General features: G+C 39.4%; 1 protein-coding gene across 13 annotated transcripts in view; it reads right to left on the bottom strand.

Moving 5' to 3' along the window:
* The window catches only part of pam (peptidylglycine alpha-amidating monooxygenase), a 225740-nt gene that overhangs the window by 22808 nt on the left and 175126 nt on the right, over window positions 1-27806 (bottom strand). For all 13 annotated transcript variants that reach the window (XM_072583614.1, XM_072583604.1, XM_072583610.1 and 10 more), the window contains 5 exons: window positions 18178-18307; window positions 12666-12782; window positions 8832-8904; window positions 4717-4921; window positions 605-814 (listed from right to left, as the gene is read on the bottom strand). In XM_072583614.1, the coding sequence (XP_072439715.1) occupies window positions 605-814; window positions 4717-4921; window positions 8832-8904; window positions 12666-12782; window positions 18178-18307 (735 nt within the window). The remainder of the gene's footprint in view (window positions 1-604; window positions 815-4716; window positions 4922-8831; window positions 8905-12665; window positions 12783-18177; window positions 18308-27806) is intronic.

Raw genomic sequence — 27806 nt, 5'->3', positions numbered from 1 at the left:
AACGAAACACAAAGATCAGAAAATAGAATGCTGGATAACTTATTCTATCCAAAAAAAAACCCGACAGATTATCCCAACTTAATGATGCTGCTCCAAAAATACTTGCAACAATTCCAATAAACACATGCAACTTTTACATTTATCATGTAATATCGTGCAAATTATTTTATCAGTGTTATAGTATCCTCGCGTGCAGTTACATTTTTCCACTTTGGAAATCTGAAATTTCCAGAAATAGAGATTACTCAATGGCTGTAAAGAGAAAAAACAAATTATGATGTTTTGTGTGTGACCTTTCATCAGTTTGGAGTCAAAAAAATGGATTACTTTATGAAAAAAGTGCAGGTGAAGGATGAAGGAAAAAATGGGACATGAAATTGCAAAGGAAGGACTAAGTTATCCATTAAGACTGCGATTTAGAGAATTATTCAAACCCAAAAAAGAACCTGATCTCAATTTTGAGGCTGATGTCAATTGCATTTTCAAAATATCATTATTTCTTTTCTCTAATTAAATTTAAACTTTTAAAAGCTGTGTATCTATGCACAAATCTGAAAGTCTAAAAACTTATTTTTGAAAACAGGTGAGCAATCTCCAATATTACCATTGTCAGCTGTGTAGGACACTGCAAACAGTCGCGGTCCAAACTCAGGATGTTCAATCTCCCGAAGGAATTGTCCGGACTGTGCGACAAAACACTGAATCCTTCCATTCTCTCTATCAGCCACACAGAGTTGGTCTAATATTGGCACAAATGTCAAGCTATGTGGAATGAAGAATTGCCCTGGTTTAGGTATCCCAGAAAGTGAGCTCTCTGCAAATAAAAATTGTTTTGGGTGTTCAAAATTAACGCAAATGCAGTAAAAATATGATCACATTCAGAAACTGAATACACGTGATAGTATTTCAATGCAATAAAATATCACAATTTTAGCACATTGTGAATTTATGTTATTTCTATTAGATCCAACCAATTAAAATGTTAATTTTCTCTATTTGTCACAAACGTATACTTGCCAACTCATCATGAGCAAGATAAAGTTATAATGTAAAGTGTAAATCAACCAATCGCAACATACATGATGTGACTGACAAACAGATAATTGACAAACATTGCTGATTGTCTCAGGTGCTTGACATCTGTAATTTACCTTTAAGAGAAACAATTGAAGCCATCGATAATTTTACTGAAGCCTTAACATTTCACAGATCAGTTCGCAATAAAACTTTAGATTACCATATCCATATTATGCAACTAGCTAAGCCACTGTTACACTGCCATTAGTTAATAGGGACAGGATTTTTACGAACAGGAAGGATCCAAGAATTAGAACGCAAGTGGCTATCATATTCTACCAGCTATATTAAGAACAACATTGAGATTATTCTGAATATTCATAAAAATTCCAAAAAAAAATCATGTGATGTAGCTCAACATGAATAAACTAAACAACAAAAATATTTCAGTCACCACCAAGCAAATCAATTGAATTGCAGATTTGCAAAGTATATGCTAATAGAATCTTCAACGTTTGAGTATCTCCGCTGGTCCTCACACTGCAGACTATTGGACTATGCCTAAGATATGTACTCCAACTGCAGGATAGCTGTAAAAGGGAATGAGAGATTTCTTGAACCCATTTCTCTCAAAAGGAGAGCATGCCCACCTAACTATTTTGACCTTTTCTAAAATCAAAGTTATTCCGGATCGCAATATAAAAGATGAAATACAAAGTGGAGTTTTAACCTCCTAAGGGCAAGTGTGTTGGAATAGATATGAGAAAGTAAATTTCAAACTTTCAAACTTAACTCAAATTTGCCTCCAACTATCTACTTCTGATTTAAATAAGGGATCCAGTGAACAATTCTCATGAAGCAGGTCAATCCGCCAAAGTTTTTGAGGTTCTGTGCTTCCATTTTAGCAAGAAATTCATTTTTAACCCATGCAAGTTGGGAAAATCCAGCATTTAAAGTGCAGCATGGGAGTTAGTTTCATTCGGTAAACACACTTCGAACTTTCTGGTGGATGAGAAGCAGCAGGGATATTTTCTCCAGGCCCATCAAGTTTACTTCCTTACACACGCTGTGAACTTCAACTTACCCTCCATCTGAACAACTATCCTTTAATTCACAGCTCCTGCAACGTGAGTCAAACTGGCTATTAGGAGGAATTCCTGCTGAATTTTTTCAATACATTCAGCTGTTGTAAGATGTAGAAGTAGGTGTTTCAGCCCATCGAGTTTGCTCCAGCAATCAATGAGACCATGGCTGATCTGATAACCCACAACTCCACTTTCCGGCCTTTTTCCACATAACATTCAATTTCCTTACTGATTAAAAATCTCTGTCTTGAATGTACTAAATGACATCTAGCCCTCTACCGTAAAGAATTCTACAGATTTACTACCCTTTGGGAGAAGAAATACCTCATCTGGTTTTAAATGGAAGACCAGTTGCTCCCAGATTACACCCTCTGGCCCTAGATCCTCAATAGGAAGATTCAACCTCTCAACATCTAGTTCTGAGAAAGGGTCACTGGACCCGAAACATTAACTGATTTCTCTTCACCGATGCTGCCAGATCTGCTGAGCTTTTCCAGCAATTTCTGTTTTTGTCCCTCAGATATTATGTGGTTTAATAAGGTTGCATCTCATTCTTCTAAACTTAATGAATATTATTAGCCCAATGGAATCAACCACTCCTCATATGAAAACTCTCCATTTCTAGTATCAATCTCATGAACCTTCTCCAATGCCAGTATATCTTTCTCGGATAAGGGAAACATCACCTGTTCACAATATTTGAGGTTTGTTCGAACATGAACCTTGTGCAGTTTTTTTTAAAAAACTCAATTCCCTTTGAGATGATGGCCAACATTCCATTTGCCTTTGCTGGGCAGCACAGTGACTCAGTAGTTAGCACTGTTGCCTCTTAGTGCTGGGGATCCGGCTTTGATCTCAGCCTTAGGTGACTGTTTAGTGTTTGTATATTCTGAGAGTTCTGTGTGGGTTTCCTACAGGTGCTCCGGTTTCCTACCACAGTTCAAAGATGCGAAAGTTAGGAGGATTGTGCTAAATCCTGTAGGGACTTTTCAGAATCTGATGGTTCTTGGAAGATTACTATCCGTGCTTCCAATATTTTTGGTAGCTACTCACTTTTATATCCTAGAATGCAACCCATCAGTTCCAATGGACTTTTCAGTCTTTAGCCTCATTAGTTTCTCGAGTACTTTTTCTCTAATGATAGTTATTATATTTATTTCCTTCCCTTGATTATTTAGTATTTTTAAAAATGTTTAGTATATTTTTCCATGAGGACTGATGCAAAATATTCATTCAACTACTCTGCCATTTCCTGGTTCTCCAATATTTTTTTTCTCCAACCACATTCTCTAATGTGCCTATGTTCGGTTTGGTCTCTCACTTCCCCAAAGAAGCTCTTACTAGCCTCTTTCATGTTACTTGCTAGCTTATCCTCAAAGTTTACTTTCTTCCTTTTTTGCCATTTTTGGTTTGCTTTAAAAATTACCTAATCTTTATCTCATAATACGTTCTTTTCTTGCAATCTGATACTTTCCTTAACTTCCTTCATTAACCAAGGTTGGTTTATCCCCTTTCTAGAATCCTTTTTCAATGCTGGGATATATTTTAGCTGTGAGTCAGAAACTATTTTCTTAGAGTCTGCCATTGTTTAGAACTCCTTTTCGAGTCCACTTGACCCAACTCCGTCCTCATTCCTTTGGAAATACCCTTAAAATCTAACACATTTGCTTCCAACTCAAGTTTCGCATTCTCAAACTGAATGCTAAATTACAATATTGTGGACATTTTTCCAAGGGATATTTTACTGAGATCATTGAATATACTTGCCTCATTAAATATTTCTAGATCCAAAACAGCTTGTAACCACCGCACATTGTTTAAGGAAGCTGCTCAAATATATATATATATATATATATATATATATAGTGAACTCTTCCTAGTTGCCAATTTGCTAATTTGAATTTCCCAATCTACAAGACTGAAGTCACACGATTAACGTACCATCTTTTTTTAACGTGCTCTCATTATCTCCCGATTTATTCATTGCCCTACAACATAGTTACAGTTATGAGTTCTATGGACTACTCCCACCAACGTATTCTTCCATTTAATTTAAAACACTGTTGCTTTCACACTCCACCACTACAGAGGTGTTTGCTGCCCTGATTAAATATTAGGTCAACAGTGTCTCTTCATGATACTTCCTGAAGTATTGTGGAGCTTGTTTTCATAGAAGATATTGAAGATACCAATCCCCCCCTCCCCCATCCTCCAAAAGAAGGGACAGCAATAATTGCAGGTCTCGCCAGCAACTGCCAACTCCCCACAAATTAATTTTTTAAAAAAATCTGTGAATGCTGCTTCAAATTCCAACATATTAATAATACAACTGAAGTCAGTAAGTTTGATAATTCAATGTTGCTTACTTAACTTTGGAATGTTGTAAAATTGCAACAGATTCAATAACATCTTTCCAGGAAGAAAATTAACCACTATTGTACTATCCATCCTCCAATCACTGAGTTAGCAATGTCACTTAACCCATTGTATTTTTGATTCAATATCATCAGTTCCTGGTAAAATTGCCTTTCCTTGTATTTTGAACATCTTTTTAGAATTGATTCTCTGCTTATAAAATTAAGTGCTTTAAAAATTCACTCTTTCAGAATCTTACCTTCTCCCCACTGCATGATAAACTTTCCATTTGGAGAAAATTGAATAATCCTGCTGTTGCAGTAGCCATCAGCCACATAAAAATTACCACGAACTGGATCTACTACCACATCAGTGGGCTGACAGAAATGATTGCTGTCACTTCCTGGCTGAAAGGCTTCTCCAAGAACCAATAAATAGTCACCTCGAAGTCCTAGTTTGAAAACCTATTTCATGGAATACAGGGAAAAAAACTTGATCACAATATTAAATAGTCATTTCATACAACATACTAATTTGTAAGAAGCATGATGCCCAATTACAATTATAAAATGAAACACTTTTTAGTTGTTCATTTGGTTACAAAATGGGTACAGTGCAGAAGCAGGCTATTCGGTCCATTGTGCTTACATTGGTTCTTTGATTAGGATTATAACAGTGTCATCTGTCGCATTTTTCCATTTAATGGTAAGTATTTTCTTTATTTAAGTAATCATCTATTGCACTCTTGGTTGCCTCAACTGAACCTGCTTTATCAGGTTTTTAGATATTGCATTCTGGAGTTGAATCACTTGCTGTACAAAAGCAAATGTTCTCACTATGCCTTTGCTTCTTTTGGAAATTATTTCACAGTGTACCCCTCAAGCATTGCAAGATGGCACTGGATATGGCAGATCTAAATTTCCTATAATTGTTCTACACTCTTTAAACTTAACAGCATGCTTTACCTATTATTTACTATCTATGCTACTTAACTATGTGATCTGCCCGTATTGCTCACAAGACAAAGCTTTTCACTATGCCTTGGTACATGTGACAATAAATTCAATTCAATTCTCGATCCTTTTAACACATTCTCCCTATCTGCTCTGCCCAGGCACCTCATGATTTTTAAAACATGCATCAAATCTGTTCTCCCCAACTTCTTCAAGCTACCTTTATAACTGAAGTTTCCAATCCCTAGAACTATTCTCATAAACCTCTCCTGCAATCTCTCCAATATATTCACAATTATTCCTTTAGTGTGGTGCCCAGAGCTATACACAATACTCCAACTACGATCTAACATTTTATAAGATCTAACTTATAAAATATCAGCATTAGCTCCCTGCTCTTTTTCTGTGACCCAATTAATAAAGCCGAGGATAGTGTTTGCTTTATTAACTACTTGATCTGTATCCCTCTCCCACTGCAACTCCCAGGTCATTTCCTCTGCCCTGAAGCTCTTTCCACCTATCCACTCCACCCTCTCCTCCCTGACCTATCACCTTCATCCCCTCCTCCACTCACCCATTGTACTCTATGCTACTTTCTCCCCAACCCCACCCTCCTCTGGCTTATCTCTCCACGCTTCAGGCTCACTGCCTTTATTCCTGATGAAGGGCTTTTGCCCAAAACGTAGATTTCAAAGCTACTTGGCTGCTGCCTGAACTGCTGTGCTCTTCCAGTACCACTAATCCAGAATTATGCAGAGATATGCCAAGGTATCTCTATTGCTGTGCACCTTTGAAAAGTGTACAGCAGAATTGTATTTTTATACTATTGTGCTGTATTTCCATGTTCTTTCCACCAAAATATATCATCTTTCACTTAGCTGCATACTCCATCTGCCAGCCATCTACCCATTTCACTAACTTTTCAAAGTCTTTTTGTAGTTTTACACAGTCTTCTTCACAGTTTACAATGTTTCCAAGGTTTGTATCATCCAGAAACTTTGAAACTGTCTCCTGCTCATTTAGATCTGGATCATTGACGCTCATCAGGAAAAAATAATAGTCTGATAACCGACACTCCCAGAATTCAATTACAATGCTTGCTGCAACCTGAAAAATATCCCTTCTTTGTTTCCTACCTTCAGCAAATTTTGTACCTAAGCTGTTATTTTTCAGAAAATCATAGTTGAGTTTCGGCCCTTTGGCCCATTTTGTGCACACCACCAAAATTTCAGTGATCTACTCGAGTCTCACTTTCCAGGACTAGATCCATCATTTTGAATGTTATGACACTTCAAGTGCTCATCCAAGTACTTTTTAGAGGTTCTGAGGTTACCTGCTTCAACCAGGCAATGGATTCCAGATCCTTAACACACTGAGTGAAAACAAAAATCAAGTATGCTCTCAACTTCCTGCCTTTCATCTTAAAATTTGTGCCCCCTTGTTACTGACCCTTAACGAAGGGGAACAACTGCTTTTTACCCACCCTGTCTATGCCACTCATAATTGTATAATCCTCAAATCAGATTTCCCTCAACTTTCTCTGCTCCGAAGAACACAGCCCCTAGTTTCTCCAGTCCCTCTTTGTAGCTAGGATGCTCCATCCCAGGTAACAATCCTGATGAATTGCCTCTGTACCCCCTCCAATGTAATCACATTCTTCCTACAGAATGGTGACCAGAATTGCACACAATACTGCAGCTGTGACCTAACAAAAGTTTTGTACAGCTCCAGCATGACATCCCTGCTCTTTTATAATCTGTGTCTTGACTGAAAAACGCAAGTGCCCTGTCGGCCTTCCACAAGCAAGTTTTCTCAAAAGTCTGTTGTGTGGTCCTGTGTCAAACACCTTTTAGAAGTCCATACACACCACCTCAATAGCATTATCTTCATCAGTTCTCAAACAAAAAGGAAGATAGTTAAACATTATTTTCTTTTAATAAATGTATGCTATCTCTTCCTGATCCTGATTTTCCATATAATTGTTAATTCTATTTGAAATAATTATTTCAAACCGATAATAGATTTTTTTTTAGATTAGATTACTTACAGTGTGGAAACAGGCCCTTCGGCCCAACAAGTCCACACCGCCCCGCCGAAGCGCAACCCACCCATACCCCGACATCTACCCCTTACCTACACTAGGGGCAATTTAGGATGGCCAATTCACCTGACCTGCACATCTTTGGACTGTGGGAGGAAACAGGAGCACCCGGAGGAAACCCACGCAGACACGGGGAGAATGTGCAAACTCCACACAGTCAGTCGCCTGAGACGGGAATTGAACCCGGGTCTCTGGCGCTGTGAGGCAGCAGTGCTAACCACTGTGCCACCGTGCCGCCCTTAAGTGAACCCCAACATTTGGACCAACTGAAACTGTAAAAATATTTACAGATCCCAGTAGCGTGTAATATGGAGAAGATACTGGGCAGAATTTTCCCATATTTTGGCTGTGTTTCTTTTCAGTGAGATGCATGGAAGGTTATTACCGTGGTCCATGTTCACTGTGCTCACACAATCTTCTGTTCTACAGCTCACGAATTACACAACTGGCCTAGTTCAAGGTACTGTACAGCAGGAGAGGGTGAGGAGCTCACTGCTCTCAGGATTGCATGAAGTTCATGTTGCTGGTGCCATCTTTAAATCCTACTTCAACAGCACATCAGTCCCTGCAGGTCAGGACCTGTCTCTCATTAGTTTTGACTGTGATCACTGGAGGATACGCTTACAACCTATTGCCTTTCACGATATTCTGCAGTGCACAACATTAAGATATTATATCCTGATTGAAGTCTTAAAAACTGCCTAACCTTAAGAGTCTTTCAATATTACTGCCCTGTCTCACTGACTGCCATTTCTTCCCCAGTTGAAAAGGAGGACCTGTAAAGTGCTGGTACTTTAAGTTGGGACCAGCTGAAAATACCAAACAACACAATGATATGCATAAGTAAAAACTTATTTATCAACAGAAAAAATTAAGGAGTGTAGAAATTCCCAAGTCCACATGAACTGTGAACTAACCAAGGGCTGCTTGAAAATAATACGATGAAAGGAAGTCTAAACCCAACTCATTTGTCCGAGGAGCAGGTTTCAATCAGATTCTTACAACCTCTCCACCTTGATTATACTTAGCTCCTTTATGCTTGTTAAATGTCGCTCCATTCCATATTCTAATCTTCATCCTCACAAAATTCCTGCAATCTCCTATTTGCTCTGCATCCAGGACATCGCCTGATTTACAGCACACTTTGTGAAGGTCAATGTATGGCAGTACAATGCCTCGTGTACAGTAAGGCCCCATTAATTATGACATATTGTTCAACATGACACTTAGGTGGTCTGTGACACCTATCAAATCATTCAACTGCACTTCTTCACAAAGACTGAGCTGAAAACTCTGACATTACAAAAAACTGATTCCTACCTGATGAAGTGCCACATCAGTTACCCAGAAGTTATCATCTTTATCCATGCTAATACCATGGGGCAGATAGAATCTGCAATGTCAAGAACAAAAGGTCAGACAAGGGTTTCATGTTGAAATTATTTGAACAGCAAACGTATTTAAATTTTCAGAGTATTTGTTAATATAAGCCTGCTTTTGCTTTAATTGTGCTAACATCACAGACTTAAATATATATTTAGTTAACATTCACATTGGGTAGCACTATTTAAACCCGAGATGAAAATCCTGCTAATGAAAAGTTATAAATAGAAATAATCTGAAGATGAGTCTTGAAGATTTCAAGTGATGGAGCTGCTTCCTTTAGCAACTTGATCCATTTTGAGATTGCTCCTGTGAAGAAAGATTGCTGATTCAGTGTCTCAGAATCATTTGGTCTTTGCGATTTGTGAAGGTGACTACCTCGTGTCTAGTCATTGCTGGACAGGTAATCAGGTAGTTACTCCTGTCAGTTCCTACCAGTGCATTCCATATTTCATACAATGTGATCAATCTATTTTTCTTCTTCATTTGTGAAGTCCCATTCCAAATTTTTGATCAAGGATGTGACACTGATGTATTTCCCATTTTGTGCAAAGTCATGCAGCAAATCTTTAGATTGCTTCAATCTTTTTTTTTATCTCTCACCACATTAAGATTCTTACACACAACTCACACTCCAAAACTGTATGATCAAACGTTTAGTCAACCATAATTGTGATATCTTTCTAAGAATAGCAAAGATTTCTCCTCAAAAACACAAGAACCCTATCTGCTTTGGATTCTATGTTCAGCAGGTACCATCCAATGAAAGCTTTTTGTTTAAAAATGAACCCCAGGTGTCCACCTATCTGCTGGACAATTTGATTAAGGATTCTTTTTGTTGATTTTGTCATAGCATTTATAGCATTGAATATTATCTCCCATTGAATATTAGTGCCCAACCACTTTTGAAATTCCAGAAAACCATCTTGCAGTGAATTAACATGTTCTTGGTTCAAGTCTTCAGAAATATATTTCGAAGAAAGTTTGAAATGCAGTCCGAAGATAAAAAATACCAGTGTGTTTTCAACTAACAACAAAGTGCTCTCAATCAACTGAAACTCTACTTTACTTTAAAGTCAGTTGGAAGTAGATTTCATAAAGAATGCAATGTGTACTTTTGAAGTTTACAAAAAATATTTTGTTCCCATATTCTTCCTCTAAAAAAGGATGTCAAAGTAACATTAGGTACAAGTCTCAGCACCCCTGTTACCTTCTTATTTTGAGCCTAGTTAGTGAATATTGATAAGCTTTGAGATAGTGAGCCTGAACTTGTCCTCAATTGGTGCCACATGTAAATCTTTGCTTTATGAGATGCTGCATTTCAATAAGGAGCTCAAATTCTTGATTCATCTAAGCCAGCAGCAGACCCTTTGAATTGTTTGTGAATTTAGTGTTTCATATCTCAAGACAAATAATGTCAAACCAGGAAAACAGAACATTTTTACATTTTGAGCATCCAGTAGACATTCCAAATCTAGTGTACAAATCTTACCTCAGTCCAAATGATTGTATCACCTAACTAAACATTTTGATTTATAATGATTAGTCTGTCCAGTTTAATACTAGACCGTAGTCAATTTTAAATCATTGGAGTGGGCTGAGGACTATCAACAAACATTATTCTTAACTGTACAGCAGACATTAATACTATTTCAGCTACACTTTAATCTACTTTTCTTACTGAGTAGACTTTGGTAAATTTATTATAGTTAGTTTATTGCTGAGATTTGACTGAAAGAATTTGAACAAATCTATTGGATAACTTCTTGAGAAAGGTAGTTTTGGGAAGATCAGGACATGAGTGCAAGATACATAAACAAACAGCTAGATTACATGCCAAGAGCTATGTCTTTTCAGACTTGTAAAAATGAATAAACTGCCAACTGAGAAGAGATCATGAGTAGACAGATGGGGCTGTAATAGGCTGGGTTAGATTTGTCCTGCTTTGTGTGTCCAGAACATACCCAGGCAATTTTCCATATAGTCTGGATAAATGCCACTGTTGAGTTGTAAAACTGGTAAGATGAAAACATAGTAAAAATAAAAAAAGAAGATCTTGCACATAACACTATTACTACATTACAACAATAACAGAACATGGTTGAAAATCTGTTTTTCTTAACAGACAAGTAAATTAAAGTTCTCATCACTTTTTTTGTTGAAAACAGAATCCATACAGTGTGGAAACAGGCCATTCAGCCCATCAAGGCCACCCTGATACTCTGAAGAGCATCCCACCTTTGGTACAGGGTAGGTGTATACCTGTAGCCCTGCATTTCCCAAGGCTAATCCACTTAGCTAGCACGTCCCTAAGCTCTACAGAACAATTTAGCATGGCCAATCCACCTAACCTGCACATCTTTGGACTGGGAGGAAACCAGACCACCAGGAGGAAACTGAAGCAGACACGAGGAGAATATGCCAATTCCACACAAACAGCTGCCTGACGATGGAATTGAACCCACGTGCCTGGCGCTAAGGCAACAGTGCTAACTGCTGAGGCATTGTGCTGCCCCAATTACAAAAGTTACATATAGTTACAAAAATCTGAGAAGCAATGATATAGCAATTATTCAGGATCCTGACTCCTTCAATTATGAACATCCCAGGATCAAGGTGAGATTCCTATTGATTGTGTATCTTGTGTCACTGACAGCCCCTCCCCATATGAAAGTCCCTGGAAAGTTTGCCACAGTAGTCTAGGTCTGGTGGAGGGGGAGAGTGAGTAGGCGGCACATCCCCCTCCTCCAACCACACGAGATCAATGTGGATTTCACCAGCTTCTTCATTTCCCCTACCCCTACATTAACCCAGATGCAACTTTCCAACTCAGCCCTTGTGGCCTGTCCTAATTGTTCATCTTCCTTCCCACCTATCTGCTCCACCCTCCTCTCTGACCTATCACCTTCTCTCGCATCTTCATGTACCTTGCACACACTTAACTATCTTGCCCCTCAGCCCCACCATTATTTATTTCTCCACCCCCTTGACTCAAGCCACATTCCTGATGAAGGACTTTTGCCCAAAATGTCGATTTTCCTGCTCCTCGGATGTTGCCTGACCTGCTGTGCTATTCCAGCACCACTCTCGACTCATTCCCCCAATCACCTACAGAACATGTAATAGGTGCAACTCTTCAAAAAATATGATAATAATGTTGCCCATCCTTCACAGACCACAAAATTCATAAAATTAAACTTCAGCTTTCATTGTGTTGGGTCTTGGGAGACTGTATGTCCGGTATTGCAGTTTCAGATTGCTTACATGCTTTATTGAAGACCAATACAAATCCAATGGCCATATCAAATGCTACCCTGATAGTCCTACTTTCTATGGGGTTTAAATTTAAATCAACTTCCTACACATTTGCTTCAATTTCACAAAGTTGAATCTAGATTATCCCGTAATTATGTTTTAGAAACATTAAAATTGTTGAGAAATAAGAGTCATTGGCACTGGCTTCCTGCCTTTCAGGAAATGATTAGCATAGTTATCTATTTGGAAATATTTTTCAGTATTCCAAACAATGAACACATTACAGCAGACAGTCTAATTACAATATCAAGGCAATTTAAGACTTTGAAAAAAGCATGTTTAGAAGGTAAGATCTTACAAATTTAAACCTGTAGCATTTGGGAAGCAGTTTCAACATGTCTAAATGTGTTCAGCTGATTATAATGACTAATATTGTGGACTAGCAACTGTGGTTTTATAACAGACAAACACTGCAAATGAAACAAAGAAGAATTTGAGAAAATCCTCTGTACTTACACATTTGCTCCCACAGCATTTAACACTTTCACAGTGACTGGATCCAATGTGAGAATTGTGTTGTACTGAATTGGTCCAATACCTTGAGCCTGATAGATATGCTTGTGGTCAAAAGAACTAAGTGATGGAAAACATGAATAAATTATTACTGGCAGTAAAATGTAGCATTTATGTTTGACCATACATAGTAGCTACCAAGCAGTTTAAGTGTACCATGCAATCACGTTCCCAAACAGCTTAAGGGTCCTCAGCCAACATTCTAACTTAGTGACACGAGTAGTGTTGCTCAGGATGACGTAATCATAGATAGTTTGATGATACAGTAATGTAACAATAATTTGGCTGAGCTTGATTTTGTAAGTTATCTTACATTTATCAAAGAAAATGAAGCATTTTTCTGGAGCATAATATTTAGGGAAGGGTGTAGTTTTAATTCTTCTCCCGTATCTTAGGGCTTAAGGCCCATTGCCATGTGCCTTTCACATTGCCAGGCCATCCCAGTGAATTACACTCAAAACATATTCACAGTCTTCATGTTGGAGAGACAGCAGCCAATTTGCATGCAGCAAATACCCCTAACAATAAAATAATTAATCAGAAAATTGGTTTTTCAGAAATGGTGCGACAGAGGAGGCATCCATCTGGCCAATCATGTCCACACTGGCTCTGAAAACGAGCATTAGAAGTTACAGCCATTTATCTGCCTTGCCCATAAATCCTTGCACATTAGATGATTATTTTAATATAAACAATGTCCTCTTGAATGCTTCGAGTGAAGCTGCCTCCACCACATTTCCATGCATGTGTATTCCAGACCCAAATAACTTGTCACATTCGTAAGACTTTTCACACCTTTGATTTGCTTCTATTGCAATTGTTTAGATCTGTGCCCTCTCATTCTTTATCCTTTTATAAGCAGAAACTGTTTGTCCCAGTGTATCGAGTCAGCACCACCCACCCACCCACCCCCCGCAAATATTGTTTTGAAAACTTATCAGATCTCCTCTTAGCCCTCCCTCTCCCCAAGGACAACAATCCTAACTTCACCCATCTGCCCTTGTAACTGACCTTTCACATCCCCTGAACCATTCTTGTCAACTTTTTCTACACTCTCTCATGCATTCACATTAAAAGAATAATGTGTCATCCAGAATGGAGGTTGAACAAGTGTCGTATACAAGTTCAAGACCTTACTCTTGAACCCTAAGCCCTTATTGACAAAGCCCAGGATACTGTATGCTTAATTAAATGCTCTATCCATCTGTCCTGCCACTTTCAATGATCTATGCATATACACACCCAGTTTCTTGGACCAATTGTTCCTTGACATGCACCCATTTTAGAATTATACCTCTTCTTCTTTGTCTGTGTTCTTCTAATCAAAATGTGTCACTTCACACTTTTCTGCACTGAACTTATCTGCCACCTATCCGTCTACTTCATCAACTTGGTTACATCATTATGAAGTTCAACACTGTCACACATTTTACAAAGCTTTCAAGTTTTGTATAAGAGTCAGAGTCACAGAGATGTACAGCACGGAAACAGACCCTTCAGTCCAACCCGTCCATGCCAACCAGATATCATAACCCAATCTAGTCCCACCTGCCAGCATCTGGCCCATTTCCCTCCAAACCCTTCCTATTCATATACCCATCCAAATGCCTTTTAAATGTTGCAATTGCACCAGCCTCCACAACTTCCTCTGGCAGCTCATTACATACACATACGAACCTGTGTATGAAAACATTGCCCCGTGGGTCTCTTTTATATCTTTCCCCTCTCACCCTAAACCTATGCCCTCTAGTTCTGGACTCCCTGACCCGAGGGAAAAGACTGTCTATTTACCCTATTCTTGTCCCTCGTAATTTTGTAAACCTCTATAAGGTCACCCCTCAGCCTCCGACACTCCAGGGAAAACCGCCCCAACCTGTTCAGTCTCTCCCTGTAGCTCAAATCCTCCAACCCTGGCAACATTCTTATAAAATCTTTTCTAAACCCTTTCAAGTTTCACAACATCTTTCCGATAGGAAGGAGACCAGAATTGCACGCAATATTCCAACAGTAGCCGAACCAATGTTGCAGCTGTACAGGACATGACCTCCCAACTCCTGTACTCAATACTCTGACCAATAAAGGAAAGCATACCAAATGCCTTCTTCACTATCCTATCTACCTGCAATTCCACTTTCAAGGAGCTATGAACCTGCACTCCAAGGTCTCTGTTCAGCAACACTCCCTTAGACCTTACCATTAAGTGTATAAGTCCTGCTAAGATCTGCTTTCCCAAAATGCAGCACCTCGCATTTATCTGAATTAAACTCCATCTGCCACTTGTCAGCCTATTGACCCATCTGGTCCAGATCCTGTTGTAATCTGAGGTAATCCTCTTCGCTGTCCACTACACCTCCAATTTTGGTGTACCTCTTATGCTCGCATCCAAATCATTTATGTAAATGACAAAAAGTAGAGGACCCAGCACCGATTCTTGTGGCACTCCACTGGTCACAGGCCTCCAGTCTGAAAAACAACCCTCCACCATCACCCTCAGTCTTCTACCTTTGAGCCAGTTCTGTATCCAAATGGCTAGTTCTCCCTGTATTCCATGAGATGTAACCTTGATAATCAGTCTCCCATAGGGGACCTTGTTGAACGCCTTACTGAAGTCCATATAGATCACATCTACAGCTCTGGGCTCATCAATCTCCTTTGTTACTTCATCAAAAAACTCAATCAAGTTTGTGAGACATAATTTCCCACGACAAAGCCATGTTAACCATCCCTAATCAGTCCTTGCCTTTCCAAATAAATGTACATTCTGTCCCTCAGGATTCCCTCCAACAACTTGCCCACCACCAACGCAAGACTCACTGGTCTATAGTTCCCTGACTTATCCTGTACACCCTTCTTAAACAGTGGCATCACGTTAGTCAACCTCCAGTCTTTCTGCACCTCACCTGTAACTATCGATAATACAAATATCTCAGCAAGAGGCCCAGCAATCACTTCTCTAGCTCCCCACAAAGTTCTAGAGTACACCTGATCAGGTCCTTGAGATTTATTCACCTTTACTTGTTTCAATACATCCAGTACTTCCTCCTCTAGAATATGGACATTTTGCAAGATGTCACTATCTATTTCCCTACAGTCTATATCTTTCATAACTTTTTCCACAGTAAACACTGACACAAAATACTCATTTACTATCTCCCCCATTATCTGCGGCTCCACACAAAGGCCGCCTTACTGATCGTTGGGGGGCCTATTCTCTCCCTAGTTACCCTTTCGTCCTTTATGTATTTGTAAAAACTCTTTGGATTCTCCTTAATTTGTCCCCTTTTCCCCCTCATTTCCCTCTTAAGTATACTCCTCCTACCTTTATACTCTTCTAAGGATTCACTCCATCTATCCTGTCTATACCTGACATATGCTTCCTTCTTTTCCTTAACCAAACCCTCAATTTCTTTAGTCATCCAGCATTCCCTGTACCCAGCCTTTCCTTTCACCCGAACAGGAATATACTTTCCCTGGAGTCTCGTTATCTCATTTCTGAAGGCTTCCCATTTTCCAACCGTCCCTTTACCTGCGAACATCTGCCTCCAATCAGCTTTTGAAAGTTCTTGCCTAATACCACCAAAGTTGGCCTTTCTCCGATGAGAACTTCAACTTTTAGATCTGGTCTGTCCTTTTCCATCATTATTTTAAATCTAATAGAATTATGGTCACTGACCCCAAAGTGCTCCCCCACTGACACCTCAGTCAGTTGCCCTGCCTTATTTCCCAAGAGTAGGTCAAGTTTTGCACCTTCTCCAGTAGGTACATGCACATACTGAATCAGAAAATTGTCTTGTACAGACTTAACAAATTCCTCTCCATCTAAACTCTTAACACTATGGCAGTCCCAGTCTATGTTTTGAAAGTTAAAATCCCCTACCATAACCACCCTGTTCATCTTGCAGATAGTGGAGATCTCCTTACAAGTTTGTTTCTCAATTTCCCTCTGACTATTAGGGAGTCCATAATACAATCCCAATACAATCCCTTTCTTATTTCTCAGTTCCACCCAAATAACTTCCCTGGATGTATTTCTGGGAATGTCCTCCCTCAGCACAGCTGTAATGTTATCCTTTATCAAAAAAGTCCACTCCCCCTCCTCTCTTGCCTCCCTTCCTGTAGCATTTGTATTCTGGAACATTAAGCTGCCAGTCCTGCCCATCCCTGAGCCATGTTTGTGTAATTGCTAATGATATCCCAGTCCCATGTTCCTAACCATGCCCAGAGTTCATCTGCCTTCCCTGTTAGGCCCCTTGCATTGAAATAAACAGAGCTTAATTTATTCGTCCTACCTTGTCCCTGCCTGCCCTGTTTGACTCACTTCTATTCTCAATTGTACCAGTCTCAGATTGATCTCTTCGCGCTGCCCCCACCCCCCACCCAACCCTCACTTACCAGTTTAAATCCTCCCAAGCAGCTCTAGCAAATTTCCCTGTCAGTATATTAGTCACCTTCCAATTCAGGTGCAAATCTGTCCTTCTTGTACAGGTCACTTCTACCCCAAAAGAGATTCCAATGATCAAAAAATGTGAATCCTTCTCCCATACACCAGCTCCTCAGCCATGCATTCTTCTGCTCGATCCTCCTATTCCTGCCCTCACTAGCTCGTAGCACCGGGAGTAATCCAGATATTACTACTCTCAAGAACTTCCTTTTTAAATTTCTGCTTAACTCTCTAATCTCCCTTCAGAATCATTCACAAATTTTACAATTGTTCCCCTTCCCACCCTGTACACCAAGATCCAGACAATTTTCATACCAGAAAAGCACAACTCCCACACAATCTAATACAGCTGAGGAACCTGACTACAAACCTTCCTCCAACCCAAAAAATATCAAACATCCATTGCTCTCTGCTATCTATCACTCAACGCATTTTGCATCCACTTTGCTACTATCTTTGTTTAATTCTGAGTTTTTGGTTCTGTTGCACTTCCTTCTAGAAGTTTATGTCCACCACATTAACAACATTATTGCCTTTATGATGCTGTTTGTTATGACTTCAAAAATCTGCAAGTTAGTTAAACACTATTTCCCATTGTTTAGCTGGTGGTGGCATCCCACTGAGGTGGCAGAAATGGCAACTTACGATCCTTCGGATGCTGACTTGGGCGTAGTGCCCCCACGCCAATATTTCTGTCTTGTGCTTACAGCAGTGATCCAGAACGGTGCAGCACAAACTGAAAGAACAGCATCTCATTTGCAGCTTGGGGACCCTGCAGCTTTCAGGACTCAATATTGAGCTAAACAATTTTAAAACCTGAAACACCATCTATGTCTTTTACCCTCTGTGCCCTTGATGATTCTGTGAAACAAGAAGTTTGTATTTAACTTGCAACCACTCTGAAGAATACAGTTGTATTTACATTTCCAACAGTCAAATCACTACCAGTAGGCAAGAGAATTGTCTGCCCATCAAAATATTCACGTACAAATTAATTGTTCACAGTCAACTTACTTCTCATCCCACACATGGTTTCCTCTGTGAAAAATGACGAGGTTAGTTTTGGAATCCAGAGCAACTCCAGAAATTTGACCCAGCTCTAGTTTTTCTCCAGGCCAGTCAATTGCTTCTTCCAAGTGAGAGACTACAAATTGGAAAGAAAAATATCCATTATCAACAAACATTAGTAGCTTTGTTTTAAAACCAAATCTATGTTTTTCTAATCATTTTAGGTTTCCAGATACAATTGCTCACATTCCATGAGCACATATGAAAACATTTTCAAATATTGAGAACATGGTGAATTTCTGCAATGCAGTCATCAGTAATCTTTTACTTTGGGAGCTCTTTCAGCAATTCGATACACAACATACTAACTGGTAGAGATTACTGAACTTATTGATTTTCCATAATCCTTGGCAGCTAACACTTGAAGTTAAATCAAGAAATACTTCAAAGTCTAAAATGTATATCATTGTGTTCTTTGACGTTAACTTTATGTTTATGACTTTTCACAGTCAATGCAGCAATGACTGCAGAAAACTGCAGGGACAAGATCTATCATTGCATATCTCCAGCACATGCAAGGTTAAAAGAAGCTTCCTTAATTTTAAATTGGTTTGCTGTCTGTACCACTAGGGGTGGCTGTCAGACAGCTGAAAATCAAGGAAGTCTGCAAAAAATTTGGCAAAGACCATGTCTTTGACAGGAGAGGAGATGCCAGAATTAGTTTTACAGCATGTTGGAGTAGCAGGCACCCACAATTCACATCTGATAGCACACTGTAACAGAAAAAGACCCTGAAAACTCCACCAGAATTTACACCAAATAATTTGCACTAGATATTTACACCCCAACACACACACTGGATATGCCCCATACTACCACCATAGGAGAATAAAGTTAATAATCACAACACCAGGTTATAGTCCAACAGGTTTAATTGGAAGCACCAGCTTTCAGAGCGCTGCTCCTTCATCAGGTGGTTGTGCCTGGCTTGCTGTGTTCTGCCAGTCTCCTGCCGGTCTACTTTGGATTCTAGCACCTGCAGTTTTTCTGTCTCTGACTATGATCAAATGGCAGAGCAGAATTAAACCTGTTGGGACTATAACCTGGTGTTGTGTGATTTTTAACTTTGTACACCCTAGTCCAACACCAGCACCCCCAAACCATGACCTTAGGAGGATTATTAGTTCCTATCTGTCACATAACCTTTTAGTAGAGCTCCTGAAGAGCAGCAACAAAATATAGAACTACTACTCACTTTATTTATCACACGTGAACCGGAGTAAATAGACACCATACACAGTATGCAACAGACAACAGAGAAGACTCGCAAATTATTCTATCGAATGCTGTTTTAGATATCATTTTTTTATCCCTTGATATTTTCAGAGAATTACTAAAACAATGTTTTATAACTTGCCATCTACCCATCAAAAAGAAAACTCATCGCCATTATTACCAAGTACAGTGCATCAGGTTTTCATGTTAAGAAAATGCTATTGAGAATGACTGAGGAAAGAACTTGGACATATTCAGTCCAATAAGGCCTTTGTTTTAGATGTGCCTCACATTTGCTTTATACCTATGGCAGTATTCTGTATTTGAACTACAAAATTATTCTGACAGAGGTTAATAGAAGGCTTCAGCTTGTTAACCTGTCCCCTGTTATTTACATCGAATATGAAGTTACCCAGCATGTTCCTTCAGGACCAACTAATCAATAAAGCATTGCATTACACATTATCCAAGCTAAGCACTCTGTTCAGCACAAAAGGCGCTTGTTCAGTACCACTGCAGCAGAAACAGTGGCACCAGTCAAGCCATTTACACTGCCCTAAGGTATGAATGAATTTATGCATGCACTGTTCTAATGGCTTTGATGGGACAGTGAGTAAACTTGAGGAGTTAGACAGATGTTTAACTGATAATGGGTTGGAGGGTTATGGGGAGAAGGCAGGAAAATGGGGTGAGGAGCATATTAGCCTAAGGGTTACACCCGAAATGTTGACTTCTGCACCTCCTGATGCTTCATGGCTTGCTGTGTTCTGCCAATCTCCTGCCTATCTACTTTGGATTCCAGCATCTGCAGATTTTCTGTCTCTGACTATGATCATATGGTGGAGCAGAATCAATGGGCCGAATGGCCTATTTCTGCTCCGAAAATCTTATGAATTTATCTTAATTTAGCAGAGCACGTGAGCATACAAACAAGGAACAAGAGTAGGCCACTTAGTTCTTCAAGCCTGCTCTGCCATTCAATAAGATCACAGCTAATCTGATTTGATCATCAGCTCTACGTTCCTGCATATCCTGGTAATCTTTTGTCCTCTTGGTCATCCAGAATCTACCTAGCTCTTCCTTAAAACAGGTAAGGATTCTGCAACCACTTCCTTGTAAGGAAGATAATTCCAAAGATACTCAACTTTAAGAGGAAATAAAAGTTTCCTCATCTCAGTCTTAAGTGGGCAACACCTTACTTTAAGCCACAGTAGAACTCCTGAAGAGCAGCAAATGTTCGTACAAGGTGACTAACCAGAAAATTTCAAAGACTAGCCACAAAGAACCTGTTTAATAGGAGTAGGAGCAGGCGATGGCGATTTAGTCCCTTAAACCTCCCCGGCTATAAGATTATGTCTGATCTGCTTCGGGTCTCAATTTTTCTTTAGTGCCAGCTCCATTTGCCCTCAACTCTTTGATATTTCGAGAATGTATCCACCTCCTTTTGAAATACTTCCAGTGATTTAGCCTCCTCTAGGGTAGAGAATTCCATGCATTTCCAGCCTCAGAGAATAAATCCCGTTGCATCTCAGTTTTAAGTGAGTGTCCCCTTATTCTATAACTGCATCCCCTAGTTCAAAATTCGCTCACTGATGGAAACATTTCATCAACATCTATCCTGTAATGCTCAGTCAGAACAGTGTATGATTCACTAAGATCATCCCTCGTTCTTTGAAAATCTAATCTAAGCCGTATCCTGTTTAGCTGGTCTTGATAATTCAATTCCTTCATCTTAGGAATCAGCCTGAATCTCTTTTGAAAAAAATTCAATGCCAGTATATCCTTTCTTAAATATAAGGACTAAGACTTTACACAGTACTCCAGGTGCAGCCTCATCAACATTTTGTATAGGGCATCCTGATTTTTAAATTCCAACCTTCTAGCAATAAAGACCAAAATTCCATTGGCAGTTCTGAAAGAAGTCACATTGGGCTGAAAAATGTTAACTCTGCTTCTCTCTCCACCAATGCAGCCTGACACAATTTCTGCAGCATTTTCTGTTCTTATTCTAAGACTGCATCTGCTTTACTAATTATTTGCTGCCTTATATATTAACTTTGTGTTTCATTCACAAGAACACCCAGATCCCCTTGTGCCACAATGTTTGGAGTGGTACCCCATTTAAATAATAGTCTGCTTTTTGATTCCATGAAAAGTGCTCAACTTCTTACCTAGGTTAACTCCTTTTACCAATTTTCGCCCACTCACTCAACCTGACTATATCAGTTAAAAATTCCTTACATCCTCATCATAATATGCCCTCCCATCAGTTTTGTATCAACAACAAATTTGGATATATCACACACTGCTCCAAGTCATTAACATAGCTAGTAAATAATTGATACTCTCGGTCTGATCTTTATAACTTATCCAACAGTTATGTCTTTCCAAACTGCAAAAGACTGACTAATTCCAACGGTTAACCAACTGAATCTATGCTAAGATATTAGTCCAATGCAATGAGCCATCTTTGGTAAACAACATTTTATGTTGCACCTTATCAAATACCTTCTTAAAATTTAAATAAACTACGTCCACTGACTCAGGTTCCCTTTATTCTGCTGGTTATATCCTCAAAGAATATAGCAAATTTGTCAAAGCTAATTTCTCTTTCATGTTTGGGTGCATTAAACTTTTCTAAATGTCCTTTTACTTCCTCAATAATGGATTCCATCATTTTTCCCAATGACAAATGTTATTCTAACATTTCTTGTTTCTATTTCCCTTCCTTCTCGAATATTATCATATTAGTGGTTTTACAATCTGCTGGAATTCCAATCCCTCCTGGAATCCACTGAATACAGGAATATTTGTACCAAAGCTGCCACTACCTCTGTAGCTATTTCCTTTAAAACCCTTGTGCACTGGACCTCAGGTTCTGGCAATGTGTCTGCCTTCATTTGTCAAATACTTAATTGCTGTTACGAGGGACAAGATCCTTCCTACCATTAGCATATTCCTTATCTGATATAGAGTCATAGAATTGTACAACATAGAAAGAAACCCTTTGGTCCAACTCGTCCATGCAGACAGATATCCTAAATTATTCAAAAGCCATTTGCCAGCAATGCTCATTACCAAGAGGGCAATTGAATCACATTGCTGTGGGTCTGGAGTCACATGTAGGCCATACAGGTAGGCATGGGAACTTCTTGTCCAAATGGACATTTGTGAACCAGATGGTTTTTCAGACAATTGACATGGCTATGATTAAACTCAAAATTGGAGGTGTAGTGGACAGCGAAGGTGGTTACAACAGGATCTTGACCAGATGGGCCAATGGGCTGAGAAGAGACAGGTGGAGTTTAATACAGATAAATGAGAGTTGCTGTACTTTGGGAAAGCAAATCTTAGCAGGACTTAAACACTTAATTGTAAGGTCCTAGGGAGTGTTGCTGAACAAAGAGACCTTGGAGTGCAGGTTCATAGGTCCTTGAGAGTCCCAGGCAGATAGGATATTGAAGGTGGCGTTTGGTATGCTTTCCTTTATTGGTCAGAGTATTGAGTACAGGAGTTGGGAGGTCATGTTGTGGCTGTACAGGACATTGGTTAGGCCACCGTTGGAATGCTGTGTGCAATTCTGGTCTCCTTCCTATCGGAAAGATGTTGTGAAACTTGAAAGGGTTCAGAAAAGTTTTACAAGCATGTTGCCAGAGTTGGAGGATTTGAATTATATGGAGAGGCTGAACAGATTAGGGCTGTTTTCCCTGGAGTTTCGGAGGTTGAGGGGTGACCTTATAGAGGTTTACAAAATCATGAGGGACATGGATAGGATAAACAGACAAAGTCTTTTCCCTGGGGGCGGGGTGTCCTAAACTAGAGGGCATAGGTTTAAGGTGAGAGGGGAAAGATACAAAAGAGACCTACGGGGCAACATTTTCACACAGAGGGTGGTGCATGTATGGAATGAGCTGCCAGAGGAACTGGTGGAAGCTGGTACAATTGCAACATTTAAGAGGCAGTTGGATGGGTATATGAACAGGAAGGGTTTGGAGGGATATGGGCAAGTGCTGGCAGGTGGGACTAGATTGGGTTGAGATATCTGGTCAGCATGGACGGGTTGGACCAAAGGGTCGGGTTTCCATGCTGTACATCTCTATGACTCTGTTATTTCCAGGTTATTACTGAATTCAAATTTTATGATCTGCCGCGGCTGGATGTGAACTCAGAACATTACCATCTCTCCCATGTCCTTACCTCAACCCCTATACACCAAGCCATCATCACATGGGCTGCTACCACACACAACCCATTGTCAGCTATCATCGTCCCCATTAGCAACTACTTACTTCCTCAGACTGACCTTTACCCAGTCCCTTGTCTGAATAATTGTTTTTCTCTTACTCTGGGCTCCATCTCGATCCATCATTTACTCCTCTTCCAATCTCATCTTCTGCATAAAGAAGAATCTTTTCCTAGCTACCATCTGTTCTGAAGGATGGTCACGTGACCTGAAACATTAACTCTAGAGTTCTCTGCAAAGACACTACCAGGCCTGAGTTTTTCCAGCAATTTTTGTTCTTCTTTCTGATTTCCAGTACCTGCAGTTCTTTTTGGTATTTATTGTTTCAAAAACAAAATCTGTGGGTCCACTATATTATGCATGATATCTTTGGGTTATGTACAGCACCATGCCCATGAAGACTAACGAATTTTTTTAAAAAATCACCTACTTTTTCCATGTTCTCATTATCAATTCACCAGTTGCATTCTCCAAGGCTCCCACGCACACTTTCACTACATTTCTTTTTTTCATATATACTTGTAGAAGCTCTTGCTGTTTGTTTTTATATTTCTTGCCAATTTATGTTCATAATAAAATTTCTCCTCATTTATTAACTTTTCAGTCAGCCATTGTTGGTTGTTAAAAAATTCTCAATCCTCTGACCTACTACTAGTTTTCGTCACTCTGTATACCTTAATTTTTGATTGGACTTTCTCCTTGACAACCTCATTAACCACAAGTAGTTCATCCTTCTCAATTATAATGACCTTCTTATATGCCTCCATTATTTCCCTATTTATACATGTCATACAATGCAGTAAGCAACTCTTCAAAGGCTTATAGATGACTCATGCTTGTGGCTCCTTTCCCTTGCTATTCCTTACTTGCACCCATATGGATTCTGCATCACAATCTATCACATCTATATCAATATTCACCACCACAGTGATAACTTCCTTTATTAACACTGCTACCCAACTTCCATTACCTTGTTGCCTATTTTTCCAGAACATCAAATACTCTTCATATTCAAGAGTCCCCGTCTTGGTTACCCTGCAACATCTGTAATAGCTATCAAGTCTTTTGTTTCCATGTGTGCTGTCAACTGGTTGATACCAACAAAAACTCAAAGTTAATATTCAACACACGTTGGTTTGCATAAAGTTTTTAAAATCATATCTGTCATCTTAAGTTGGCATTCTAAATATTTGCAACTCAGTTGAAAATGATTAACTTATCCATTTGCTAAATATGGATCAGCACCACAGAGGTGACCAATACAAATAAGTAAAAGCTCAGGTTCAGGTTGATCTGCGTTGGGCTAGATCACCTCAGTCAGAGGAATAATACAAGGAAGAGCAGAAAAGGTGGGGGGAGGTCATTCAGCAATTACTGCTCACTCCTAACTGCCTTTGAGAAGTCAGTGATGTCACCTTATTGAACTAATGTACCCATCTGGTGCAGTCATCCACTGTACTGCGGGAAAGATCTTCCAGGATTTTGAACCAGTAAAACTGAAGGAAATGTAATATATTCAAAGTCAGGATGTATGCATCTTGGAAGGGAACTTGCAGATAGTGGTATTCCCAAACATATGCTGTCCTTATCCTTTTAAGTTAGAGAGGTCACAAGTTTGGAAAGTGCAGTCAAAGGAACTTTGCTGAGTTGCTGAAATGTATCTTGCAAACAGTACACAGTGCTTTGGTGATGGAGTGTGAGAATTTTAAGGCAGTAAATGGGGTTGTCAATCAGGTGAGCTGCTTTGTCCAAGATATTGTAAGAGCTGCACTCATTAAGGTAAGTGGAAGGTGTTCCAGCTCACTCCTGAACTACGCTTTATAAATGAAAGGCAGGTTTGTGGGGGTCGAGTGGAGAATTACTCACCAGACTTCTCAGTCTTGGAGCTACTCATAGCCACAGTATTTATGTTGGCGTTCTCATTCAGGTTCTGGTCAATAACAACCCCCAGGTAATTGATACTGCGGATTCAGCAATATTAATGCCATTGAATGTCAAGGGAAAGGGTGGGATTCTCTTGTTGGAGACACGAGTTTCTGCATACCGTTCCTTCTCACTTCCTGACATTTCTGGAAAATGAGTGCTGCTTGCTTTACAGGACATCAACCTACTGATTTCCCTGCCTACTAAACTCTCTCTGCAATGTGCCCCTCCTTAATTAAGGTAGCCAAAACCAGACACAATAATCAAAGTGTAGACTCACCTAGCAAAAACAAAACATGTCTCCTTGTAAACTTCAATGCCCATGCAATAAAGGCAACATACCATCTCCCTTCCTAATTGTTCATTAGAGCTGCATGATAACCTTTTGAGTTTCATCCAGAAGGCACCAAATTTCCTCTGCAGTGCAGCATTCTGCAGTATCCTTTTAATTAGCATTCTGCTTTTCTATTCTTCCTGCAAAAGTGGATAAGCTCAGTTTTCCACATCATACTCCATCTACCAAATAAAATTGCACTCCCTCACACAACCTGAATCCTTTTATTGACTCATTAACTCTACTTAACTTTCTTTTCAGCTATCTTGATGTCAACAGCAAATACAACAAACAAATATTTGATCTTTCCTCCAAGTCGTTGGTATAGCTTGTAAATAGATCCTAGTATTAATCACAGTTAACCATCCTGAAAATAACCCATTTTTTAGATGGCATTTCCTGTTGGCTAGTCAGTCATTTATGTTGGCAGGTTACCTCCAACACCATAAGCTCTTATCTTGTTTGGTGACCCTCCATGTGGCACCCATCAAATGCTTTTTGGCAACCCAAATAAGCTTTATATGGATTTCTCTTTACCCATCTTTGTTACATCCTCAAAGGTCACTAATTAATTTGTGAAACACAAGTTCTCTTTCATAAAACCATGGTGACTCTTCCTAATTATATTATTACTTGCCAACTGTCCTGCTACCCTCTCTTCATTAAAGGTTTCTAGCTTATTCCCAATGACAGGCACTAGATTATCAAGCCTACAATGTGTTATCTTCAGTCTTTGCCCTTCTTGGACAGATGCGATACATTTGCTTTTTCTAATCCACTAGAACCTTTCTGCAATCGGAGGAATTCTAAAATATTACAAACAATGCATCTGTTTCTGAAAATACTTATTTTAAAGATGTAGATAGATTCTTGATCAGTAGGGGGAATCAGGGGTTATGGGGAAAGGCCAGGAAAGTGAAACCGAGTCATGCCATATCAGACATGATTCTATTGAATGGTGGAGCAGACAGGGGGAGTTGAATGATCTACTCATGCTTCTATTTCTTATGGTCTAAAACCCTATGAAATAAACCACTGGAACGGTCAGCCTTAAGCTTACTCCCATTACATTTCCTCTGCTCATATTGATTGCTCCCAAATACGTCATAAAATGCACAAATAGAACTAGGAACTATCACAGGTGTTGTATGCCAAATATTTTTGTTTGGTTGTTGTTTTTATGATGGAACAAATAGGATGCCATACAAGAGTCCAAATGCAGACATTGAGTCATAGAGATGGACAGCACGGAAACAAACTCTTCGGTCCAACTTGTCCATGCCGACCAGATATCCCAACCCAACCTAGCCCTACCTGCCAGCACCTGACCCATATCCCTCCAAACCCTTCCTATTCATCTACCCATCCAGATGCCTCTTAAATGATGCAATTGTACTAGCCTCAACCACTTCCTCTGGCAGCCCATTCCATACATGCACCACCCTTTGCAGGAAAAAGTTGCCTCCTGGGTCTCTTTTATATCTTTTCCCTTATACACTAAACCTATGCCCTCTAGTTCTGGACTCCCCCACCCCATTATTGGCCTATTTTCGGCACATTAATCAAATATCCCATTAAGACATTAGCTGGCTGTGGTTTTATCCTAAATAGTAGTATTGATACAAATTAAATTATAATAGCAATAAGGCAAAATTTTGACCTGAGAATATTCACTAATTCATTTACTAAATAATTTCATAACAGAGCTCAACACCATAATGAATTAAGTCTGTATTAATTGTGAAAAAGTCTGATTTAGGATAGGACTGTAATTTAACTGTTGTCAAAAATTCTATTCAAATCTTTAAAGATAATGTTCAATGCCTTATTATTTTATGCTTCTTGGTTCTGTTTGTAAGC

Source organism: Chiloscyllium punctatum, chromosome 2, assembly GCF_047496795.1.
Source record: "Chiloscyllium punctatum isolate Juve2018m chromosome 2, sChiPun1.3, whole genome shotgun sequence".
In the NCBI taxonomy this organism is placed as follows: Eukaryota; Metazoa; Chordata; class Chondrichthyes; order Orectolobiformes; family Hemiscylliidae; genus Chiloscyllium; species Chiloscyllium punctatum.
This window is presented reverse-complemented; position numbering and strand designations above follow the sequence as displayed.